This window comes from Narcine bancroftii, chromosome 1 (genome assembly GCF_036971445.1).
Source record: "Narcine bancroftii isolate sNarBan1 chromosome 1, sNarBan1.hap1, whole genome shotgun sequence".
Taxonomy (NCBI): Eukaryota; Metazoa; Chordata; class Chondrichthyes; order Torpediniformes; family Narcinidae; genus Narcine; species Narcine bancroftii.
In genome coordinates this window covers 278365831-278389968 of record NC_091469.1, presented here as the reverse complement: position 1 = coordinate 278389968, position 24138 = coordinate 278365831, and the positions used below count along the sequence as shown (strand labels likewise).

Genomic DNA, 24138 nt, shown 5'->3' with positions numbered 1-24138 from the left:
CAAAGACATTATGGGGAAGGAGTGGTGATCTTACCTTATTCCAGGTAAGTTGAGTTAGTTTCTTACACAATTTCAGAATTACCCTTTACTTGGAAGCAAAGAGACAGTGTCCATAATGATAAATAAAACATGGGAAAAATGTCAGTCTTTCCTGGCAATCTTTGGCTTGGCTTCGCGGACGAAGATTTATGGAGGGGGTAAAAGTCCACGTCAGCTGCAGGCTCGTTTGTGGCTGACAAGTCCGATGCGGGACAGGCAGACACGGTTGCAGCAGTTGCAGGGGAAAATTGGTTGGTTGCGGTTGGGTGTTGGGTTTTTCCTCCTTTGTCTTTTGTCAGTGAGGTGAGCAATATACTAAAATGATATACTAAACATTTCCAAAACCTCAGTTCTGGAGTTTAAAAATTAAGTTTGAAATTATATTCTACTAAAGAAACAAAACATGGGTGAGCTTTAGTTTGAAAAGGCAGAAGGATGAAGATCTAAATTAATTTTTTTATTGATTGAGTGCAACAAGCTCTTAAGGGATGTCTAAACATGCAAGACTCCATCTGAAAAAATGTTGACTGACAGTTCGTTTTGCTGAGCCATTGGTTTGCAAATAAGGAAATATTTTTTCTTTCATTTGACCAGGTAGAAGTACACTTGATATATCCCAGCCTCTGAACTTCATAGTATCAAGTACTTACAAAATGTACTACAGTATATTTCAGGGTAAACTTCTAAAAAATAAGAGATGCCAATGTTCCTCAAGATATTATTACAAGCTTTTATTTCATAAGTAAAAATGTAAATTCTGAAGGATCACAAGTAAATTGGATAATTGTGAAGATTTACAACATCAACTAGTCCACACCCAGCAATGGACCCATTCCCAACAATATTATGAGAGGCCAACAATAGTCTGGCTACATCCAATGCTAATCACAGTGTTCACAACCCTCAGCAAGGATGTCACACCAGAGTTGTTAATGGTGCATTGCTGCTGAAGCAAGTGCAGGCAAGGAAGTCAGGAATTTGGGAGACAGTGGACATGGAAAGTTCTGATGGTGCACAACTTGTTTTAATGGGGAAGGAAGGAGGAGAATGTCCTATATTCACAAGTGGCAAGGGGTCTCCCACATTCACAAAGTAAACAAAACTGTGGAGATTAATGTCCAATGACAGGATTTACAGTACAGTACCGCCGAAGTTAAAAAATATTGTGAATACCATATACTCCCACAAATGCATAAGGCTAGAAAGCACCACATCCATTTCTCCTTAGTCATGGGTGTTGGATCTAATGGCAAGCATTTAATTGCACCCTCCCTTGTAAAGCTACCACAAAATCTACACCATGAACACCTTCATTATAGGAACAACAAACTGCAGCGTGCATAAGTCACAAACATGTTTCACTCTCTCTTTCAGAACACAGCATCTAACTGGCGGGGAGGTGGGGGAGGGAGGGTGGTGGGCAGAGGATGGTTGATGTATCTGTACAAGCTAATGCTCGTGGCCAGAGAGTAGACTGGCCATTGTGAATCATATGGACGCGTTCACTGAAATCTTTGGTCCCTTGGCAGCCTTGTCAGAAAGTTTGTGGACAGATATGAGCAGCTGAGAGGTGTGTTTGAAATTTTGACTTTGAGCAGATGGTGGAAGTGTTGGGACTCCACAACATGTTTGTAAATATAACCACAATTCAATGTCTGTTGGCCCATGGGTCAGATTTAGAAGTGGAAGCCAAGGACAGAATTCAACAACCACTGAAGCAAAAACCTCTCTCCTTAAAGTTCAGCATTTTCAAACCAAGCTCAGATTGATGTCACTCATTCTGAAACAGTGGAGTGCAGAGGGGCTCAATGAAATGGTCCACCTTTTAGGGCAGCCTCTTCCACTGAGTTGCAATGGCAACTCTATTCTCAACATTGGGTGCGGTGTTGTTGAGACAGGTGGTTTGGGAGGAATTGTTAGAGTAGCTTGCACACACATTTTAAAATACAGAATATTTGCAGGACTTCTGCAGAATGCTTTTTGCAGGAGGCAACAAAGTATTGACAGCAGCTTGCCTGGGAGAGCATGTGATCTTTGCAGGCAGAGGAGAAGAGTTTTGAAACAGAGAGGAGAGAGACAGAAATCCATTCCAGAGGGACAAGCTGGCAAACTTTGGAAGGTTGCCTGATCAAAGGAGAAGATTGGCGATGTGAAAGGTGACCTGAAAGAAAGAGGATCATCTGGAGAACCCTGAAGGGGGCAAGTTTCGTCAGCAAGAGTGATTGAGAAGGAATCAGTTACGAATGTCCTAAAAAAGGAATCTCTCTCTGAAAACCAGCAAGAACCCTGCTGAGTGGTAACCATTTGCCTGTTAAGCACCAAAGACTGGTGAACTTTGTTAATGCTAACTTCTGTGCACAGTACAAGAATGGCCTGCAACCAGTGAGATTGGATTGTGATCCAAAGAACTTTTCTAATCTTCAATATACATTACACACTCCTGCACTTAGTATTAGAGAAGGGATTAAGTAGTTAGGTAGGTTAAGTTTTAAGTTAAAGTTTAATTCTGTTTTCTTGTTCAAATATAATTAAAAACTACTTTTGTTTAAGTACCCCTATGCTGTGGTGCATATCTATTGCTGCTGGGTTTTGGGGCCCTCTGGACCACATCAAAGCAGTCGCCTCAGGCTCCTGGGTTGGAACGGGGACTTTGGGCTCCCAGACTGCAATGGGGACTGTAGTTGTGGACTGGCGGCAGCAGTGGGGTGGTGGTTGAGGAGGTGGTCTTTTGTAAGCAGAGATCAAGTTTTTTTTTGATTAGAACTCAACATTATTTCATGTGAATTTTCCACTTGTGGCACCATGTCGGCACTCAAAAAGCCTGCTGTTTAATTGATGCTACAGGTTTTCTGCTGATGCTACTGTGCTGCTTCGTTCCATTGTTCCAAAATCCAAAAAAAAATGAAAAATGCATGGTCCCAAGCATTTCGGATAAGACCCGTACATTTTTAAAATATATTCATTTACTTGGCAATATTTATAGCAGTGGTGGTGTAAACCTGAATACAAATTAACATTATAGAACCAATTCAGCACCATATGAGGCTATTTGGTCCATTATGTTCATGCCAATGTTTTATAGAGCTAATTATTCAACTTATTTTCCCTGCTTATTGCCATGGGTCCACATATTATTTTCTCTTGCGTATCTTCATGCCGCTCTTTTGAATGCTCTATCCTATTCTATTTCTGCAAATCTTGCAGGCAGTAAGTTCCACAATGTAAATACTTCTTGCATTAAAAAAACGTTTTCCCTCATCTCCCTGTTGTCCTTTGATCTCATCTGCCTATTACGCAAACTTCAGGTCAGCCTTGGCTGGGTGTCTGATATGACCTGCACCACAAATGAGGGAAAATGTCATACTGGAACAGATTATGGTCTCATACCATCCAAATTCTGAGGCAAAAATCCTTTACATGTGCCTAACCAGAAAGAATATTAACAATATTTCATTAAAGGGTCAGCTGAGAATGTGCGTACACTCGTGTAATCGTTGAATTTTTGGTCCATTTTTTCAGGCCAAAAAAGGTGAGGGGCTGACTTTTACACAGGTCAAACTTTTGACCTTGTAAGTACAGGTACAGAATCTGCTTCTTTCAAGGCTTTGCGAGCTAGGAATGCTGGGACCGGGTGGTAAATCCATGTTTGGGGAATCAGAAGTTTGGATGCGTGGGTGGCTGGGGTGAAGATCCGCAGTTGGGAGTTAGTATGCACGGGCAACTGGGGCAAGGATCCGCGGTCAAGAGCTCGGATGGGCGGGCGACCGGCGTGAGGCTGGCCTTGGTGACTGCCATGTTGTATTTGACGAACGCTAAAAATGGATACAGTGACTTGCATCCATGTCGAGATATGACCGGTTGATCAGAATGGAACATGAACATACTTCAAATATATCAAGAAAATCAGAGGGGAAATAATCAGCATGTGAGAGAGAATAGGTGGCAGGGAAAATTTCAGGTAATAGGATTCTTGAAATTGTTTGGGGCCAGAATAGGCTTACTGGGCTGAATGCCCACATGAAACTTGAGCCCATGGCCACTGATTCAGAACCAAGTTAACAAAGCAGAATGCCATAGAAACAATAGCAAGTATATACTTCCCTCCATGCCTGTTATCATTTCCGAGGCAATTTATTGCTTCCTCTTTGTTTTTGTCTCCCTACAACTTTACTAGCAGCAGAGCATGTGCCCAGTTTCACCCTGATTCACTGTGGATGAAAACTGTAGTAGACAGGAGCTTCTGGCATCTCTTTTAAAACCACAGGGTAAAAGCTTTTGTCCCCTGCCTAAAGAGAAAATGCAGTGCACACGAACACATTACCATTGAACTCCTTTTCTGAAATGCTCTTGGAATGCAAACTTCCACAAACATGCGTTATTTCTTTGCATATTTTCAATGGATGCCACAGGAAGAATTTCTACTCTGAATCCTACGGCAGAGAAGGATCTCCTTTGACCTCCTTCCTTGCTTTTCCCCACAAGTAATCTTGCAAATCTTTCCCCTTCAAGCAATTATTCAATTTCCCGTAAAATCTGCCAATTTCCTTAAACTTGTCTTTGAGAATGCTTCAAGGAATGGTGATGGAAAAGGGAAGGCAGATATTCCAAGCAGCACGGTGACCATGGGCTCTAATTCTATTGCTTACTGGGCAGCCCAGACAGACACATTGAGATCTCATTCCTCATGTTATATCCATTATCAGTTCTAATAAAGGGTGGTTTACTATACAGTAAAATTTAATCACAACACCATCTGCCTTGTGGACATAGTCTCTCCAGTGTCTAAAGCTTCTGCATAAGCTCTCTGACTCAGGATTTTAAACTTTAGTCCTACAGAAAATCCTGCTTTTGTGAATTTCATTGACAAATGACTGAAAACCGAAGGCTGTGATTCTGCAAGCAATAATGCAAATGTTTAAGCAATTTTCTTTGCTGACCACCTAGGTTAGCAGCATAAAACAGGGTCAGTCACTTAGCAGCAATGTGTAGTTGTAAATGGAACCACATGCAGTCTAAACCACCTACCAGTGTTTTTTCAAGGCATAACAGCTGCAAATTTATTGAAAACTATGTTAATACCACCAATGGGAAAAGCAAAGCAATACACACCACTTGATGAGTACCTTTATAATAATTGTGTTCATATGAAAGGATCCTATGCACAGGCATATTTGATCAGTGAAATACAGAATGTCCGCTTGCAGGATTGGCCAGCTTCAAGAGCTATTTTGCTTGCTCAAAAATGTTTTCGTTTTTAAGATTTGATTTATTCACTATACACCAACCTACTTAACAAACACATCCAACACATAGTTTTAAGGCTATAGTACTGAATTATAGCCTTAAGCACAGGAATAAACTTATTTCTCTCGCATTTCTTTCTGTCATAGCTGGGTGGCATTCAGCCCAGTAAGTCAGTTCTGGCTCCAAACAATTTCAAGAATCCTATTACCTGAAATTTTCCCTGCCACCTATTCTCTCTCACATGCTGATTATTTCCCCTCTGATTTTCTTGCCTATATTTGAAGTGCGTTTGTGTTCCATTCTGACCAACTGTATCTTGACATGGACGCAAGTCGGAAGTTCACTGTATCCATTTTAGCATTTGTCAAATACAACATGGCAGCCACCAAGGCCAGCCTCACCCCGGCCGCCCACCCGTCTGAGCACTTGACCGCAGATCCTTGCCCCGGCCACTCATCCATCCGAACTCCTGACGCCCCAAACATGGACTTACCACCTGGTCCCACCCATCCTAGCTCCCAAAGCCTTGAAAGAAGTAGGTACTGTACCTGTATTTAAAAGTCAAAAGTTTGACCTGTGTAAAAGTCAACCCCTCACCTTTTTTGGCCTGAAAAAGTGGACCAAAAATTCAACGATTACATGAGTGTATGCAGTTTATTATTTCTTTTTAAATTTTTTTTTGCATATATGTACAGGTGGTCGTAAGAGGCAGAGGTTGTAAGTCAGGGAATACCTGTAGTTTACAGCAGCCATTTAACTGACCAATCATTGAAATATGGTAGGAAACCAGAGGACCCAGAGGAAACAGTGATAGGAAGGAGATGCATATGCTTCACAGACAAAACCCCAGGTCAGAGTCATTTGAATTTGAAGAAATGCTGTTAAGACCTCACCCATTCCAATCACCCACTTGTTTTTCTGTAATCTATTCTTCTCATGGCTCTAAAGGTTGTCATAGCCAAAGAGTGGTAGTTGGGACAAGGTCCCACTGCTGCACCAATGGTCTGCGTGGCGTGCATCTCAATCATCCTCTTGACAACCAAGTCCAACTCCTGGCCTTCGCGTGTGGCATAATTCTTATGACCGGCAGAGCTGTTCTCACTGACAGGAGAAGGGGCAAAGGCCAGTGCCAGATTAAAGTAGCAGCAGAAGCAGCTTATGCTGCAGGCTCCACGTTTTCAATGGCCCCCATGCTAGACGCTTGCTGACTTGCTCTATTTCTTTATGTACAATGAATTATGAATGACCGACTGGGTGTTTAACTTCAACATTTTCATCTTTGTGCAGCGGCTATGAGATACCACACTCTCATATTCTATGTTAACAACCCTGATTAAAGGTAATAATTGGTTAAAATCGGTAACTTCCAGAGAAGTGCCTATTGAAGCCTTGTGCTTACGTCTATGTGGCGATGATGAAGTGTTTTAGGATTCGCAGGGACATTCTCAGTTGTGTGTTGGAATTCTGCTCATTTCTCTCAAGCTCAAACCATCAATTGGAAATAAGCAACCGAATAATCCTGAAGGAACCATTACGAGATTTATTGGCTCGAGGGGTATAAGAGTGATCGGCTCGGCAGTATTTGTTATTGCCCCACGAATTTGCTGAGCTATTAAGAAGGCGATGAAGAGGCTGTTTGTTTAGACCAGCACGATTATGGATGAAAAAACATCCCCCCTTCCCTGGAAAATCATGGCTGAAGATGTCAACCTATCAAAACGACATGTGACAAGTCATATTGACAAGGCTGCTTATTGGTTGAATAATTTGTGAGCAGCTATGAAATACCACAATGCTCCACTTTCAGGTAATATCAGCAGATGAATGTGATGGTGTAGGTATAATAAGTGTAAGTAATACTATCAGTGGTACATAATGGCTGTTTGGATTTTGGGGGAAATTGGTGGGAAATATGAAAACTTAAGGGGGTGGTAGCAAAAATTATTATAAGGATGTAATCGCTGACTATATAGTGATCTGAAAAAGATAGCATCATTTTGTTAAGAATAAGTTCAATTGTTTTGTCCCAAAGGCAGCTGAGTGCTGTACCCAGCACCAGGATGGCAACACCTGCAATGCTACTAGTACCAAACTGTATCGACTTTTGTTGTTCCTTTGGACCATCATTAGCATGGTGGGGGTGGGGGAGGGGGGGTGAGGGGTCCCACTGCATGGGCAACAGACGGATTTCCATATCAACTCTGCTTTGGCTTGCGCCCCAGAGAAGCCACTCAAGTTCAGTGACTACCAGAGCACACATGGTTAACCACGTCCCACGGAGGCCACACATTCTCCTCATGTGCCCCATCATTTCCTCTTTCATGTTTTTGTCACTTCCCTACATTATCCAGTCAACCCATCGGCAGATCTTTGGGAAGAAATCGGAGCACATGAGGGAAACCCACAATGTGGTAAAGAGACCACGCAAATGCCACACAGGGAGCACCCAAGGTCAGCACCGAACCAGGGTGCACAGAGCAGTGAGGCAGCAGCACAACCTGCTGTACCCTAGGCCTCCCCCCATTGCCCATTTGCCACCTGTAGCAGAATAACCAGTTCCGCAACTTTCTCTCAGCATTCTGGCCACATCCTTTATTCGGGACATCAGAAATCAGATCTGGTCAATCCTCAAAAGATCTGAGGAACAGGGCTTTGGAAAGTTAAGATCATCATACTTTCCCTTATTGTTCTTAAATAAGAAAACCCCGAGAAGAATACAACTTAGTTTTTTTAAAAACTATGGGCATAAATTATTTTCAGTTCTTCCATAAAATGTGAGCACTTTTTTTTAAATATAGAGATGCAATACGGTAACAAGGCCCTCCAGCCCACGCCACCCAAATTCACCAATTAACCTACACATTTTTGGATGGTGGGAGGAAACCAGAGCACCCAGAGGAAACCCACTCAGACACAGGGAGTCTATAAAAATCCCTTAAAGCAGCACTGGATTTGAACCTGAGTGGTAGGGGTGGTGGTAGGAGTTGTGGGGGGGGGAGGGGGGGGGGTGGGGAGTGGCTAACAGAAACCAGAGAAGTCAATGTTAATGCTATCTGCTTGAAGGATGCCAGACGGAATATGGAGTGTTGTTCCTGCAATTTGTGGTGGCCTCAGTCTGACAGTGCATGAGACCATGGACAAACATGCCAGCAAGGGAATGGGGCACGGAATTGAAATGGGTTGCTGCTGGGAGATCCCTGTGATTGTGGCGGAAAGAGCAAAGGTTCTGAACGAAGCAATCTCCCAGTCTGTATTCAGTCTCTATGATATACAGAAGACCACAAAATAACCACTGGATTCAGCAGGTTTCTCTATTTGAACATGTGAAATCACTAACATTATGAGATGAAATGATATAATCATACTAATCTCTAATTTCAAAGTACATTTTGAATGATTCCGACATGGTGTACGTAACATGGAAAAGGGTGCTGGGATGCAAGGTAGGTTTCAGACCATCAGGAGTAGGGTAGTTAATAGTGAAGCCCACAGCTCAGGGGCTATAGTTACACATGGGCCTGTTGGTAAGAAAGGTACATTTTGTGCCTCAAAGGGTTTTACTGACAGTCTAGCAATTTTGAGGCCATCACTATTTTAGCTGAATTTACATTTGCTGGCTGTAATGAGGCTGCTTGGAATCTTGTCTCTGAGTCATTATTTCCAGTTCATCAAACACTACTATAAAGTACAACTGTCACATAACACCTAAATTCCCCTCGTCTTCCACGCACAGTCACACACAGCTGTTTCAAATCAATTTCCACAATACTGTTTTGAAAAGTTTGAGATGAGAATGAATTCTATAGCTTGTTAAAATTTGATCATTTTCCTTTGCTTTGTACTCTTCATTATTTATCTACAGTCCCAGCATGAGAAGCATACAACTTTGCACAAGTTTGGATCCATTCCAGGGAAAGTGGACTGGTTCATATTGCATGAGGGTTTGCTGCAAAAATAATAATTCCCCCCCCCCCCCCACCCAACCTTGAGCTTCTGCCAAGCAAGTCAAGAACTCCCGTGATCACTGGGTGGAACCATTTAACTGTATCTTTATCCCACCCTTCACTACAGGAAGTATTTTGATGTGCTGCTGGTGAGGAATGGAGGAAGGTAGACTGTCACATGATTTAATCTGTCGCTGCCCAATTTGATAGTTCCTTAGTATCTAATTTGCTAAAGTATACACTTAACAAAATGAAAGCTGTCATGACGGGGCTAGTAAGAAGGCTGCAATTTAAATTAATAACTGCACTTTTATTACACAGAGCAGGGGGAGTGGGGCAATGAGTGCAACTTAACTTCATGAGAAGGAAGATTTAAAATGAAGGATCAAACTCACCAATAATCGTCTGCAATAACCAAATCGCCGGCTGCCATCTTCCCCAGTGAGCATGAAGGAGAATGTTTCACTGAAACAGATGATCACCTCAAGTTACTCCAAAGCAAATTCAGTAAAGAAGCACTTGTACAAGTGTGATTCTCACAAACACCTTGCTCAATTCTAATGTACTTCCCTCCTCTGGTAATTAAAAAAAATTTTTTTTAGACAATCAGCACAGTAACAGGTCCTTCCAGCCCATGAGTCCGTGCCGCCCAATTACACCCAATTGACCTACAACCCCCTCCCAGGAACATTTTGAACAGTGGGAGGAAACCCATGCAGAAACAGGGAGAAGGTACAAACTCCTTACAGACAACACTGGATTCAAACCCCAGTCTCAACTACCACTATGCTGCCCTTAAATAATAGGAACTTGAAGTGCAGGAGACATTATATGGTTCTAACTTTCCCATTTTTTTTATCTCCCCATTACCACAGTTGAAATTTCTGCAACAATTCAATAGGGTTTATTGAAACTTCATAAAACTATGCCAAGAGGAAATGACCTGAGTAGACATTGGCTGCCTAACCAGCTGTGGGCTTTGTGGTTACAGATGTATTGAGCTGAATTCCAGGCCCAACTATCTACTGTGAATACACTTATTCTCTTGATGTTGTTCAGATTAATACCAAAAATCTGAGTTTTTAAATCTCAACCTGCTTCGTTGGAAAAGAAATAAATCTCTACAAAAACAAACTCCTCCGCCAACCAATAACTAGATGCTATTTAATACCAGTCTTTATTCCAATTTATCAGCCTCTATTAAATTAGACCGCTGGAGAAAGAGAGAGGTGAAGACATGGAAAAAGACTGGGTTTGGACAAAGTAAAAAAATTAATGATTAATCTCTGCCTTTACTTCAGGTTCACTTCTTCTATAAACACAAATCAAATAAATGTGGAAACAGAATACAGTACAACTCCAATTATCCGAAATGGTCAGGACTGGACTGGACAGTTGGATAAACATTTTTTTGAATAACTGATCATTTTTTTAAAACAGCCTAGTAACAACAGCAAATCACTTGTATCAAATGTTTAAACAACAATAAACAACAAGGGAATGCTTTTTAAGCATTAAAATAATGTTTAATTCTCACCAAAAAAATGCTGGCCACTGCCCATCACTGAGACTTCCCAACTGCCACCGGCGACCCCCTGACAAAACCCCACTGCTGCCGCAGATCCCCGGGGAGGCTTTCTGGGCTGGTGGAACACTCACTGGAAAGTTGGCAGGCTCCTGTCTCCCCAGTCACTGGAGCTCCTGATGCCAGAGGTGAATTGTGTGTGTGTGTGTGTGTGTGTGTGTGTGTGTGTGTGTGTGTGTGTGTGTGTGTGTGTGTGTGTGTGTGTGTGGGGGGGGGGGGGCAGTAGGTTGAGGGGAGGGTTCAGAGTCAGTATCCGATGTGCCGAGGAGGGAGGGAGGGAAGAGGAGGGCAGGGAACACCACTGAGCCTGAGGTCCCATTCTTGCCCAGGATGCCGCTCTCCTTGGTGATGCCAGGACAAGGGATTCTTCTGACCGCTTGTGGCTGAGAAACAGTGGGATGCAGTTTGAGAGAGAGAGTTGGAGAGAAAAGAAGAAATGGAAAGAGAGAGGGGAGGGAGTTACTTGAAAAGAGGACAATCGTCATTCTAATTTCATGTCGGGTGATTTTTGTTTACAACCTGTGAGGTCAGTTCGGCTACGAAAAAAATTCAGATAAATGAAGATTTCTGATTTGTTTCAGAGATCCTATTTTATCTGATTTAATTTTTTTTCGGATAAATGAGGATTTCGGAGAATCTGATTTCAGATCATTGGAATTGTACTGTACTTATTTGTAGAATAAGAAATCGACTGACTTGTGGGGAACAAACAGTTCATCAAAGCCTTTCCAAATGGCTTTGAAATCCATTATCAAAGCTGATTATTAATTCATGGATGCAATAACTTAGGGTGGCAAGGTTAGCGTAGCAGTTAGCACAATGTTGTTACAGCGCCAGTAACGGGGTTTGAATCCGGCACTGTGTGTAAGGAATTTGTATGTTCTCCCCGTGTCTGAGGCTTTCCTTTGGGTGCTCCAATTCCCTCCCACCGTTTAAAACGTATCTGGGGTGTTGGTTGATTGGATGTAATTGGGCGGCACAGGCTTGGGGCCGAAAGAGCCTGTTAATATGCTGCATGCCTAAATATCAAATTTAACTTTCACACAGCTGGTTGATTTGGACCATTCCTCATCCTGAAATGTAATAGCACAAGTGTTGACAGAAAAGTGTAGCAACTCACCTCTTTTAATGAGGGAAAATTTTACATGAACTGCAGACTTTTCATCCCATTATATTTTTAGCAAAGGATTGTCCCTGTAGATTAATTCTCCTGATCTTTGTAAAAATTCTCAGCTTCTTTACCTGGTAAAATCTGACACAGGGCTCCAGTCCTTAGCATCTGGAAAGCAGAACTGTGGGATTGCTTTTAGTCGTTCCTCTGCTTCCCGTACCTGTTTTGTGGGCCTTTCTAGCTGTGGAGATGAACATTTTGAATTACTTAACACTGCAAACGTGGCATGTTCTGTATCAGTCATGAGTGACATAACATAAATGGCAAGGTTAACATGTGCCGTAGCCATTCTTTAAATTACTCATGGAACTGTAACCCACCTGTAGCAAAGCTTTATAATTCTGATATTTTAACACAATGTAACATTTTCTGTGTTATTTGTTGCCATAGACAGATATGGAGGAAAATCATTGGGTGTATTTAACAGAGATTGATGTGTTCTTGATAAGCCAAGGCATCAAAGGTTAAGGAGAGAAGGCTTGGATGTGGAGCTGAGTGGGGGGAAAGAGGATCATCTCACGATTAAATGGCGGGGCAAACTCAATGGGCTGAATAGCCTGTCTTCTGGTGTAAAGTAAACTGATATAAAAACACATCAGGCATTTTACACAAAGTATCCAACTGTTGTAAACCATGAAAATCTAGAGACACCATGGTTGAAGTAAAAACACACAATGCTGGAGAAACTCAGCAAGTCAAACAGTATCCTTTATATAGCAAAGGCAAAAATACATAACCAATGTTGCGGGCTTGAGCCCTTGGTCAAGGTGTGGGAAACTAATGGCAAGTGTACGAGCAAAAGAATAAGGTGGGGGGGGGGGGGGGAAGTGTGGTCACAAAGGTAGGAGGTGATAGGTAGAGAAGGGAGGGAGGGGACAAAAGCAATTAAGGGGAGGAGAGTTAGCTAGGGACCCTCCCTGACTCCCTTGTGCACTCATCCCTTCCCACCCATCTCCCTCCCCTGTGGCTGCAGGAGGCACCACATTTGCACCCACAACTCCATCCTCACCACAGTTCAGGGCCCAAAGAGGCCCTTCAAGTGAAGCAACATTTCCCTTGTGTATCTGCAGGACTGATTTACTGCATCCAGTGCTCTCTTTGTGGCCTTCTCTACATCCGAGGGACTAAGCACAGATTGGGAGATCACTTCACTGAGCATCTTCACTCTGTCCGCTACAGTGATAGAGACCTCGCAGTAGCCGACCATTTCAGTTCTGTGTCACACTCCCACACTCACATGTCTGTCCATGGCCTTGTGTACTATCCCACCAAGACCACCTGCAAATTGGAGGAACAACACCTGATTTTCATCTCGGCACTCTCCAACCAGATGGTATTAACATCAAATTTTCTGGATTCTGCTAGTCTGCTCTCCTCTCCCCCCCCCCCCCCACCCCTTTCCCTTCCCCTCTTCAGTTCTCCTTCCCTCCCTTCCCCCCTCCCGTCACCCAGCCATCCTTCCTCCCCTTGATCGCTGCAGTCCCCTCCCTCCCTTCTCCACCTATCACCTCCTGCCTTTGTGACCACACATCCCCCCCCTTACTCTTTTGTTCGGACGCCTGCTGATATTTTTCCTTGATGAAGAGCTCAAGCCCGAAATGTCAGTTTTACATTTTTGTCTTTGCTATATAAAGGACATTGTTTGACCTGCTGAGTTTCTCCTGCTTTGTATGCTTTTAATCTAACTGTTGTATAATTTTCAACTGGATTCCTAGCTGACAAATTATATGTAGTTAAGTGCAAATTAAATATTTTACCAACACAATGAATACAGCCATTTCCATTTCATCAACCAAGTCTTAATTTCCACACACAGAAAGTTACTTTAACTACAATGTAAAAAACATTATGTACTGAGGAAATTTTTAGCTCAAAAAGATACACAGATCTGCTCATGAAAGTAGGCTGTTAATATAAAACATTTAGACCCTCAGGACCTATGTTTCATAATTGATCTTTTTACCAGTTTTTTTTTCTGCTGTCCTTTTTTGGTTAAGATTTGCAACCTTTGCCAGATAGCCTTGTTACAGTTTCATACATTTTTTTTAAAACTTGTCCTTTAGTTCCTTTATTGCTCTAGTTTGTTCCAATTTCACCAAGCAGATCTTGAGTTGTGGGTTACACAGAAAATAAGACAGCAGTGGGAAGAGCTGCGAGAATCCAAATATAATTTTTGGTATGTGTAGGGAAAACCCACTGAATGGACATGATCCTTCAGAATATTACATTTTCCATAGTTAATTTGATATTGACAAAAATTCTAAAAAAAATAGGAAATTAAATATCAATGAGAATTTTTAAACTAACATCATTGCCTCCCAAGCATAATAAATGTAGGCATTGGGTGTGTAATTGTTTTACATCATTTTAAACACTGCTCTTTTCAAGCTGAAGAAAACATTAAATAGATCAAAGGGGCCTTTTAAAAATGTTGCATTTACCTTTGGAAACTGATAGGATACTTCAGGAATATAGGTATTCTTTGAAGGTTTTTTCTTTAATGAAATCACCACAAAATATTCGAAGAGTTCCCGCTCTTGCCATTCGATGAGCTCTCGTTCTAATGTGCGGTAACTGGGAGCTTTCTTTAGCACTGATTGAATGTGGACCAAACGTTGAGTGTGTGCTGCAAAGCAAAACAACATCCAAATACAATTTCAGAGGGTTCTTTTTGCAATCATTGAAGAAAATGGAATGCAAAAGTTATCAAGGGGATTAATCTGTGTTTTATCTATCTTGAGAAACCAACATTTATCCTTTGCAGCAAAGACAGTATTGCACAGGTATAAATGAAGCTCCGTGTGATGTGACCTCTTACCTTTAAACCTGTCATCTGAGTCACTTTCACTCTCACTGTTCTCATCTGTGAAAGAGATAAAGAAGATGAGTGAAGGTTCCAGCAAAGCAAAACAAAATTTGGTTAAAAAAAAACTGATCATAGACTAAACAGTTCTTGGTTCTGGAGCAGCTGTTAAAAATTTGGTTTTTAAAATAATGTTCACAATGGAATGTTTTCTGTCTTAATGGAATGGCCTGTAAGGCAGTAAGATAGACAATTCACTTCTTCTCGCATGTAATCAGTGATTTAAAAAATATATAAATTTATTAGAAGCATATTGAAAAACATTAACTTTTAGTGCAAGCATCCTTTGTGAAAATGTTTTAAGTGAGTGTCAATCCCACAAGAATCCTGATTGAAAATGTACAAACTAAATGGTATTGATAGACTTTGCACTCTCTAGCACAATGGGTGCAAAGAATATTAGACCTGTTAACTGTTAGTCACCACATGGAAAATTTTAATCCCATCTTTCCTTGGGTCAGTAATTAGTAGAATGGGAATTTACATATGATAGGATAATCACTTGGAAATTAAATTCCAAACCATAAGTACTGCTGATCACGTAACATTAATGGCATGGCTACTCTTGGGGCCTGGCTGTGATATCAGCTGCAGACATTATAATATGAGTCCACTGATCAGATTCCTTTTTGACCTTGGCTGCTGTCCATTTCAAGCTTGAATATTCTTCTGTGACTGCAGGGGTTTTCATGGGTGCTCCCACATTCCAATTAGTCAACTAGTTGGTGACCGAAGACTGCCAATAATGTAAACAGGTGAACGAAGAATCAAGAGGAATCAGGAAGAGTAGGCTACAGGGAAGCAAGTATGGGAATGGGACTGGTGGGTTTACTCTGAGAGTGGGCACAGACTCAATGGCTAACAGCTTCCATCTATGTCATTGGAAAAGATCTTAACGTTACACACAGGCTGCAAAGAGGGAGAAAATAGACTTAAAAGCTTCAGTGCCAGGGTTTGCTGATATAAATACAGCAATTCAAAGTCCAACAATTCAACAGGGAATGAGGAAAACAAATGCAAGCAAATTGGAGGAGCAACACCAAATATTCCATCTAGGTACTCTCCCACCAGACAGTATTAACATTAACTTCTCCAGCTTCCTTTAAACCCTTTCCCTATCCCTCTGCCTCCTTTCCTCCATCTCACCACCCCCTTCTCTTCCCTCTCCTATAAGGGAGCTACCCCCTCCCCATCACCGCAGCATTTTTCTCTTCTACCCTCCCAACCATGATCTCTTGGCTGTTAGCCTGCAGTGCTCCTTTGCCCCTTTCTCCCTCCTCTCCTCTTCCCACCTTCTTATTCATACACCTGCCTGGTTTTTTTTTGCATACACCGTGACAAGGGGGTCAGACCTAAAATGTTGGTCGCTCCTTACTTCCTATGGATGCTGCATGACCTGCTGAGTATCACTAGCCCTCTCGTGTATTGGACGACAATCCCAGCATCTGCAGACATTCCTGTTCAACTCTGCAAAGCTCTGATGTTTCTTCTACTTCTATCAATATGAACAAAGCTAAAAACCTTGGTCACTATTTTGCTTGTTTACCCTAGATCCCAAAATAATTCTTCACTCAAGTCAACAATCACTCTATGAAAATGTTAATAATTTATTGTCCACATATGGATAAAATTTTTTAATTGCTACAGCCAAAGAGATAATTGGTTAAAAAAGACAACTTCAATAGTATATATTAAATTACTGTATGGAAAAAAGATAATAAATATCTACCCTTATATCTACCCAAATTGGCTCCTCCAATTTGCTTGCATTTGTTTTCCTCATTCCCTGTTGAATTGTTGGACTTTGAATTGCTGTATTTATATCAGCAAACCCTGGCACTGAAGCTTTTAAGTCTATTTTCTCCCTCTTTGCAGCCTGTGTGTAACGTTAAGATCTTTTCCAATGACATAGATGGAAGCTGTTAGCACTGTTTCCACAGTGCAGTTTTTTTGTGAGGCCAGATTTTATGTTTATGATTGGGGTAATTCAAGAGTCTAATATTCATTGTAAAAAAAAACAACATGGTGCTGAATATCAGGCTCAGGCCTCTCCACCTTCTGCTTGAAGGTAGCAATGCGAGAAGATTGTGAACAGGGTGATGGTGGTTGCCTTCTTGATGCAGAATTTAGTTGTAGAAGGGTACGAGGCATGGCAGCGCTGAAGGAAAATCCATGGGCACCTGGTGATTCTGAGGGGACTCTCTTTTACTTCTCTTCCTCTGACTGTAAATATTGCACTGATTTTAATTATGTGACAATAAAGGAATCTTGAAGATACAACAATTCTGTGAATTTGGAGGAATCTATATGCATGGTTCTTTCCTACTACAGGGGTTAAAAGCTACATTGCCTAAAATGTTCTTAATAGCTTTTCTTTGGCTTGGGTTTGCGGATGAAGATTTATGGAGGGGTAACGTCCACGTCAGCTGCAGGCTCGTTTGTGGCTGACAAGTCCGATGCGGGACAGGCAGGCACGGTTGCAGCGGTTGCAGGGGAAAATTGGTTGGTTGGGGTTGGGTGTTGGGTTTTGCCTCGTTTGTCTTTTGTCAGTGAGGTGGGCTCTGCGGTCTTCTTCGAAGGAGGTTGCTGCCCGCCGAACTGTGAGGCGCCAAGATGCATGGTTTGAGGCGAGATCAGCCAACTGGCAGTGGTCAATGTGGCAGGCATCAAGAGATTTCTTTAGGCAGTCCTTGTACCTCTTCTTTGGTGCATCTCTGTCTCGGTGGCCAGTGGAGAGCTCGCCATATAACACGATCTTGGGAAGGCGATGGTCCTCCATTCTGGAGACGTGACCTACCCAGCACAGTTTGATCTTCAGCAGCGTGGATTCGATGCTGTTGGCCTCTGCCATCTCGAGTACTTCGATGTTGGAGATGAAGTCGCTCCAATGAATGTTGAGGATGGAGCGGAGACAACGCTGGTGGAAGTGTTCTAGGAGCCGTAGGTGATGCCGGTAGAGGACCCATGATTCAGAGCCGAACAGGAGTGTGGGTATGACAACAGCTCTGTATACGCTAATCTTTGTGAAGTTTTTCAGTTGGTTGTTTTTCCAGACTCTTTTGTGTAGTCTTCCAAAGGCGCTATTTGCCTTGGCGAGTCTGTTGTCTATCTCATTGTCGTTAAGATAAGATAAGATGTTTTACATCGACAAGAAATGAACAACTCTGGATCTTTTATGAGCTCTTTGAACCACCATTATTAAACAATTCAAACAAATTTGGAATCCTTGACAACAATTAGCATGTGAATGTGGTATAACCCGTGGAGCCGTTGTCATTTGTTAATTTTCTTCACCCCTTTAATCATCATTCACAAGCAATTTTTCGTTGTTGCTTCCAGCCTCCATCCAAGTTAGTGCAATGAATAATTACATATAAATGTTTAGACAAGAGACATAAATGCAGTCTGCACTGAGGGAAACATGAAGCAAAAGAACTGACAATCTGTGCTTCATTACCACTAATCATTTTCATAGTGCAGGATGACTGCACAATCTAATATGAAATATTAATCTCGGAGAGAGGAAAATTTGCAGTGATCTTCCAATAAAGCTTTTCCAGGTTCCTTATTAACATTGTAGTTTATGATTCTGCCGTCTGTTGTGGATGATTTAATGGACATTTGTGAATTCTTATCCATGGTGAACAAGAGTGGATGCTTTTAATTTCAAGGTTTTTTTTGATCTGGATCATTATAGCAATTGCCCATCTTACCTCGCAGAGATACATTCTCAAAGTTTGATAGAGACAAATTCTTCAACCTTTTCTTTCCTCTCTTCGCACTATAGATACTGTTAATCTTCTGGACAAGCTATGAAAGCATTAAAAAATGCATAATTATTCAAATAATAAATCCTACTCAATTTCTACATTGGATCTGCGATTTCATGAAAACAAATTAACATGTGAGATACACTCAGTTTCAGCATTATAAGCGATATTTCTGAACAAATCAATACAATTCCATTCAATACAAAGTTAACAAAGCCAGTATATGCCAATCACGAGTAATGATACTGATAAGTTATTAAAAATGTATTCACTCATAGATAATTGCTGTGGTAGATGGTGAGAAAACAAAATGGCTTCGCTGTTGTAACGATAGAGCTGCCACTGGTGTGGACCCAGGAGAGTGAGAAGCAGAGACACTGCGCTGCTCCGCAGGATCCTTCTGCCCAATCATGTTGCTTAGAGTTCTGTACAACCTTTAAACAGTCTGTTAAAAGAGCTGACAATGCTTTATTTTAAAGTGCTGCAACCACGGAGGTCTATTCCCAAGATGGCGGCGCCGTTGCTGGGCAGAGTACCACAAGTGGTGCAGACTCTAGGGTGTGCAGCAGACTGGTGCAGGGCAGTAGAAATGGGGGCTGAGGGTCTGAGTTACAGGGAAAGGTTGTGCAGACTGGGGCTTTTTTCTCTGGAGCGTAGAAGATTGAGAGGGGACTTGATAGAGGTGTTTAAGATTTTAAAAGGGACAGACAGAGTAAATGTGGATAGGCTTTTTCAATTAAGAAAGGGGGAGATTCAAACTAGAGGATATGGTTTAAGATTGAAGGGGGAAAATTATAAGGGGAACATGAGGGGAAATTTCTTTACGCAGAGGGTGGTGGGGATGTGGAATGAGCTTCCGGCAGACGTGGTCGAGGCGGGATCATTGGTTACATTTAAGGAAAGACTGGATCATTACATAGATAGGAGGGGACTAGAGGGGTATGGACCGGGTGCTGGTCAGTGGGACTAGGAGGGTGGGGATTTGCTACGGCATGGACTAGTAGGGCCGAACTGGCCTGTTCTGTGCTGTAAGTGGTTAGTTATATGGTTATATGGTTATATGGGGCGGGGGGCAGGGAACACTCCCCCATTGACAAGGAGAAGAATAGGAGATGACCCTACAGGAAGGTGACCATGGCAGTGGACCTGTGAGGGTCTAAGCGGCTGAAGGACACACACAAGCTGTGGGCTGCTGTCAATTTGAGAACTAAGGACCTACACAGGCAGTGGGCTGCTGGTAACTTGCGGCCGAAGAACACACAGAGGCAACGGGCTGTGGCGATGGATTCATGGAAACTAGGTATCGGAACCGGGATTCGAGAGGGAAGCTCCCAAAGGGCTTCGGGCTCTATGATCATAATCGAAGGTTTGGACCTGCAGCTTGGGTTGCCGATGGTTTAAACAGGAATCTGTGCATCTGCAGAGGGCGTGGAGGCACTGAAGGTGATTCCAAAGGCACTCGGTGCCTCCAAAAGGACTTTTTCTTTGTTTCTCTTTCTCTTATTGTTAGGGGCGCCCAGGCAACGCTGTGGCGACTCTTTCAGCAGAGAAAAGTTGAAGTATAAAAAGAACCTTGAAAAATTCTTTCCCACCTTTGACGAGACCAGATTAAAGGGTATACTTTGTTACTTGGGGCCAAAATGAATATGGACTTCTGCTCCGTCAGAAAACTGTGATGTTGAATGAAGAGAAATTTTTTAAAATAGGACTGACTAATCCTTATAGACAAAGGAAATAATAGACATAAAATCCAGACAGGTGAGTGGTTTGAAGGTTTGGATCATCCATGAGCCATGAAAAGAGAATGAATGGATTTCTTTCCCATCTTCTATTGATTAAACTTTCAGGCAAGTTTGTAACTGGGCACCTGGGAAGCCTGTGATGAAGGGCAGGAGGCAGTGAATCAAGGACCTCTGCCCAACATAAAACCTTAATTGCAATCTGATGCAGAAATGGCTAAAGGTACATGTGATAGTACAGACCTATCACCAATGTATATAGTTACAGTATCTAGAGTGTGTCATGACTGTGCTTACAGCGATTGGCTGAGAGCTTAGCCACGCCTATTGTCTGGGCCTTAAAGGGTTGTGTCCCTAGCCAGGTCGGATCATTCCGGACTGGTCGGCCACCTGTGAAGAGCTCCTGTCTTTTGCTAATAAAATTGTAGAGTTCGTCGAAAGATCCAAACCAAGGCTTTTATTAGCAAAAGACAGGAGCTCTTTACAGGTGGCTGACCAGTCTGGAATGATCCGACCTGGGTAGGGACACAACCCTATAAGGCCCAGACAGTAGGCATGGCTAAGCTCTCAGCCAATCACTGTAAGCACAGTCATTACACTCTAGATACTGTAACTATATACATTGGTGATAGGTCTGTACTATCACATGTACATTTGTGCTTTGCTTCAGTGAATATTTAAAGTGTTAGGATGACCATTTATCAAGAGACAATGAAGGACCTTTGAAGAGCATCAAGCTGCACAAAGTCGCAGGATGTGATAGGATATATCCAAGATTATTGAAAGAGACAAGGGATGAGATTGCTTGGTCTTGACAGAGATGTTTGTATGTTCACTCACAACAGATAGTTTTCCTTTGTTCAAGAATAGGGATAATCCAGGAAACTATAGAGCATTGAGCTTCATGTCTGTGTCGGTGAGACTATTGGAGAGGACACTTAAAGATAGGATATCCGTGCATTTGGAAGGACATGGTTAGATTAGGGATAGTCAGGATGACAGTCATAGATCCTCGAGAGTGACCACACAAGTAGATGGAATGGACAAGACAATATATGGTATGTTTAGCCTCATTGGTTAAGGCATTGAGTATGAAAGTAAAGGTGTTACAGTTAGGTCACCCCATTATGGAAAGGATGTAGAAGCTTCAGAAAGGGTACATAAGAGATTTACCAGGAAGTTACTTGGATTAGTGGGTATGAGTATTAGGGGAGGACAAAGTTGTATTGTTTTTTTTCTGGAGTGGAGAGACTGAGGGGAGGCCAGGTAAAAGTTTATAAAATTATGAGAGCAGAGTTGGTGTCAGGACAAATCTAATTGGGGGGGCATCAGCGCGACCACAGGGTAGTTGGGGGAGGTAGAGCACAAACAGCCATTGGTGTGCCATGTGTTTGGGGGGGGCACAATAATGCATTGGGGGCAGGCCTGCAAATGCCCCCCCCAACCATGACACCGACCCTGCATGAGAGGCAATAGACATAGGGTAAAATATCAGAATCTTTACCCCAAGGGCAAGAAAATCACGTACAAGAGTTCTTGGATTTAAAGTGGGTGTGGGGGTGAGAGAATCAGCTTGAACTGGATATGTGGGACAAGATTTGCTTTTACTCAAAGAGTAATAGATGCCTGGAACAGGCTGCCATGGACAGTGTTGAAGGAGATACAATTTGGGACTTCTAGATATACAGATGAATATTGAACGAATAAAGGTTTATGTACCACGTGCATGCAGCAGTTTTAGTTCAATTTGGGCATCAGGTTCAGGGCAGACATCGTGGGTTGAAGGGTCTGTTCCTGGGCTGTATTATGTTCTAAATAACTGCTTCCTTGAGAGCTTTGCAGTGGCATTATAGTGAACTCTGAGAAAACCAGAGAGGTTGTGACCCAGAATGGAATGTACCTGAATCCAAAAAGCATCTGCTCCAACTAGCCCAACAGTGGCTTTCATGTTGGAAAAATGGGGCAGGCCAAAACAAATATTTAAATTTCTGTCACCAATAGTCCACTTTACAGTTCAGCAAATATCTTGTCTTTGTTTTGTTGTATATTTTTTTAATTCCAAATTATAAAGTTGAAATTATTTTCTCAGTACAGTGCTTGGTTTGATATTAAAAAAATCAGATCATAGCTTGCAATGATAGCAATATCACAGAAATCCTCAGGCAAGCCACTGATGTTTAATTAGCCCAGGCACATTCAGTCTCCACCAGAGTCTTGCATCTGTTTTCAGGCACTTTGTGCTATTTTTTATTCCCAGGAAGGAGAATTTGTCATGAAGCTGGTTTTTGCGACGACTTTAGAGATTTGGGGAGGCTTTGCTGCTGGCAATAAATCTTTGAAGTTAGATTATGGAGTAGCATTGGCTGGTAATGCTGTAACTAGAAGATTCAGCCCACCATCTCCCCAGGAAACTTGGAACACTTTCACATATTTTCTGGGCTGACTTCCTGCCCAGATGATCTTAGGAATATGGCAGTCAAGCTCTTGGAACTGCTACAATGGAATCTAGAAATTAAAGCATTCAGAGCATCTGGAGGAGGTGATAGATTACATTTCCCTATCTCTTAGAGCCTTTCCAACCCCTGGAGCTTCAGGCTTTATAAATTGATCATGGAGAATATTCAATGTGATCAAATTCAACTGCCAGCCAATTCCCTGCCATCTATCCAATATCATTCCCTAAATTCATCTTAAAATTATACAATTTCAAGGAATTGATGCATCTGAATGCCAATTTAAAATCCTTTTCCCTCTGTATTTTACACTGATTATCTATTTTGTGATTCTGGTGACAGATAACACATTTGATCATGATCAGACAATGGAGAAGTACAACTAGGAATTGCTCATTCTCCCTATTACTGCCATTTTGTTTACTTCTCTGCATTCTCTCTCTGTATTTTTTTCTTGCCCTTTGCATTATTTGGGAATTTGTGGTCCACACCTAGCAGAAGTATTTGCTCTTTTGTTTACTTGACATCAGAATATTTGATCATTTTTCACAAATGTTATTGTTGCCTTTATTAAACATATCAGATCATCCCACCATATTTAAAACTTTTTTCTATCTTGTGTCAGAATCTCATCACTCCATTTTCAATACTTATTTCCTCTGTGTATCTATGCTTAGAGCTCATCATGCTAATTCAATTAACCCACAACTCCTGTGCATTTTGAAGGGTGGGAGGAAACCTACGCAGACACGGGAGAATGAATGTACGAACTCCTTCTCTCAACGGGAGTTGCTCTTTAACTTTTCCTTTCCCACCATCTAGGCCAGTAGTCTCAACTTTTTTCTTTCCACTCACATATCACTTTAAGTAATCCCTATTCCGTCAGTGCTCTGTGATTAGTTACTTAAGGCAGTACACGAGTGGGAAGGTTGAGAACCATTGCTCTGGACCCAATTGTTACTGAAATATTTTCCTTGAGAAAAATTTTCATGGGCTCGTTTCCTTTGGCGTTCTGAAACCGTGCACATAATGAGTCAATTAGTTACAATTAAAACAGTGGTTTTCAAACTTTTTCTTTTCACCCACATACCACCTTAAGCAATCCCTTACTAATCACAGAGCACCAATGGCATAGGGAATACTTAAGATGGTATGTGAGTGGAAAGAAAAAGGTTGAGAACCACTGATCTAGGGAAACAACCTGCCCTTCCAGCAATTCTCTTGAACTTCTTCCCATTTACTCTTTTGCTTTCAGTGATCACAATCTGGTCTCCTCTAATGCAGCCTAGCAGCTGGTTTACAGGAAACCTCTATTCAGCAGCCCTGAGCT

The 24138-nt window shown here is 42.0% G+C and overlaps 1 protein-coding gene across 11 annotated transcripts in view; it reads right to left on the bottom strand.

Moving 5' to 3' along the window:
* The window catches only part of dennd2b (DENN domain containing 2B), a 354119-nt gene that overhangs the window by 95913 nt on the left and 234068 nt on the right, over positions 1-24138 (bottom strand). For all 11 annotated transcript variants that reach the window (XR_011345486.1, XR_011345509.1, XM_069900472.1 and 8 more), the window contains 5 exons: positions 18560-18656; positions 14802-14846; positions 14425-14609; positions 12055-12164; positions 9623-9692 (listed from right to left, as the gene is read on the bottom strand). Coding sequence is in view for 9 of the 11 variants with exons in the window: in XM_069900472.1 (XP_069756573.1) it covers positions 9623-9692; positions 12055-12164; positions 14425-14609; positions 14802-14846; positions 18560-18656 (507 nt within the window). In the remaining 2 variants the exon portion in view is untranslated. The remainder of the gene's footprint in view (positions 1-9622; positions 9693-12054; positions 12165-14424; positions 14610-14801; positions 14847-18559; positions 18657-24138) is intronic.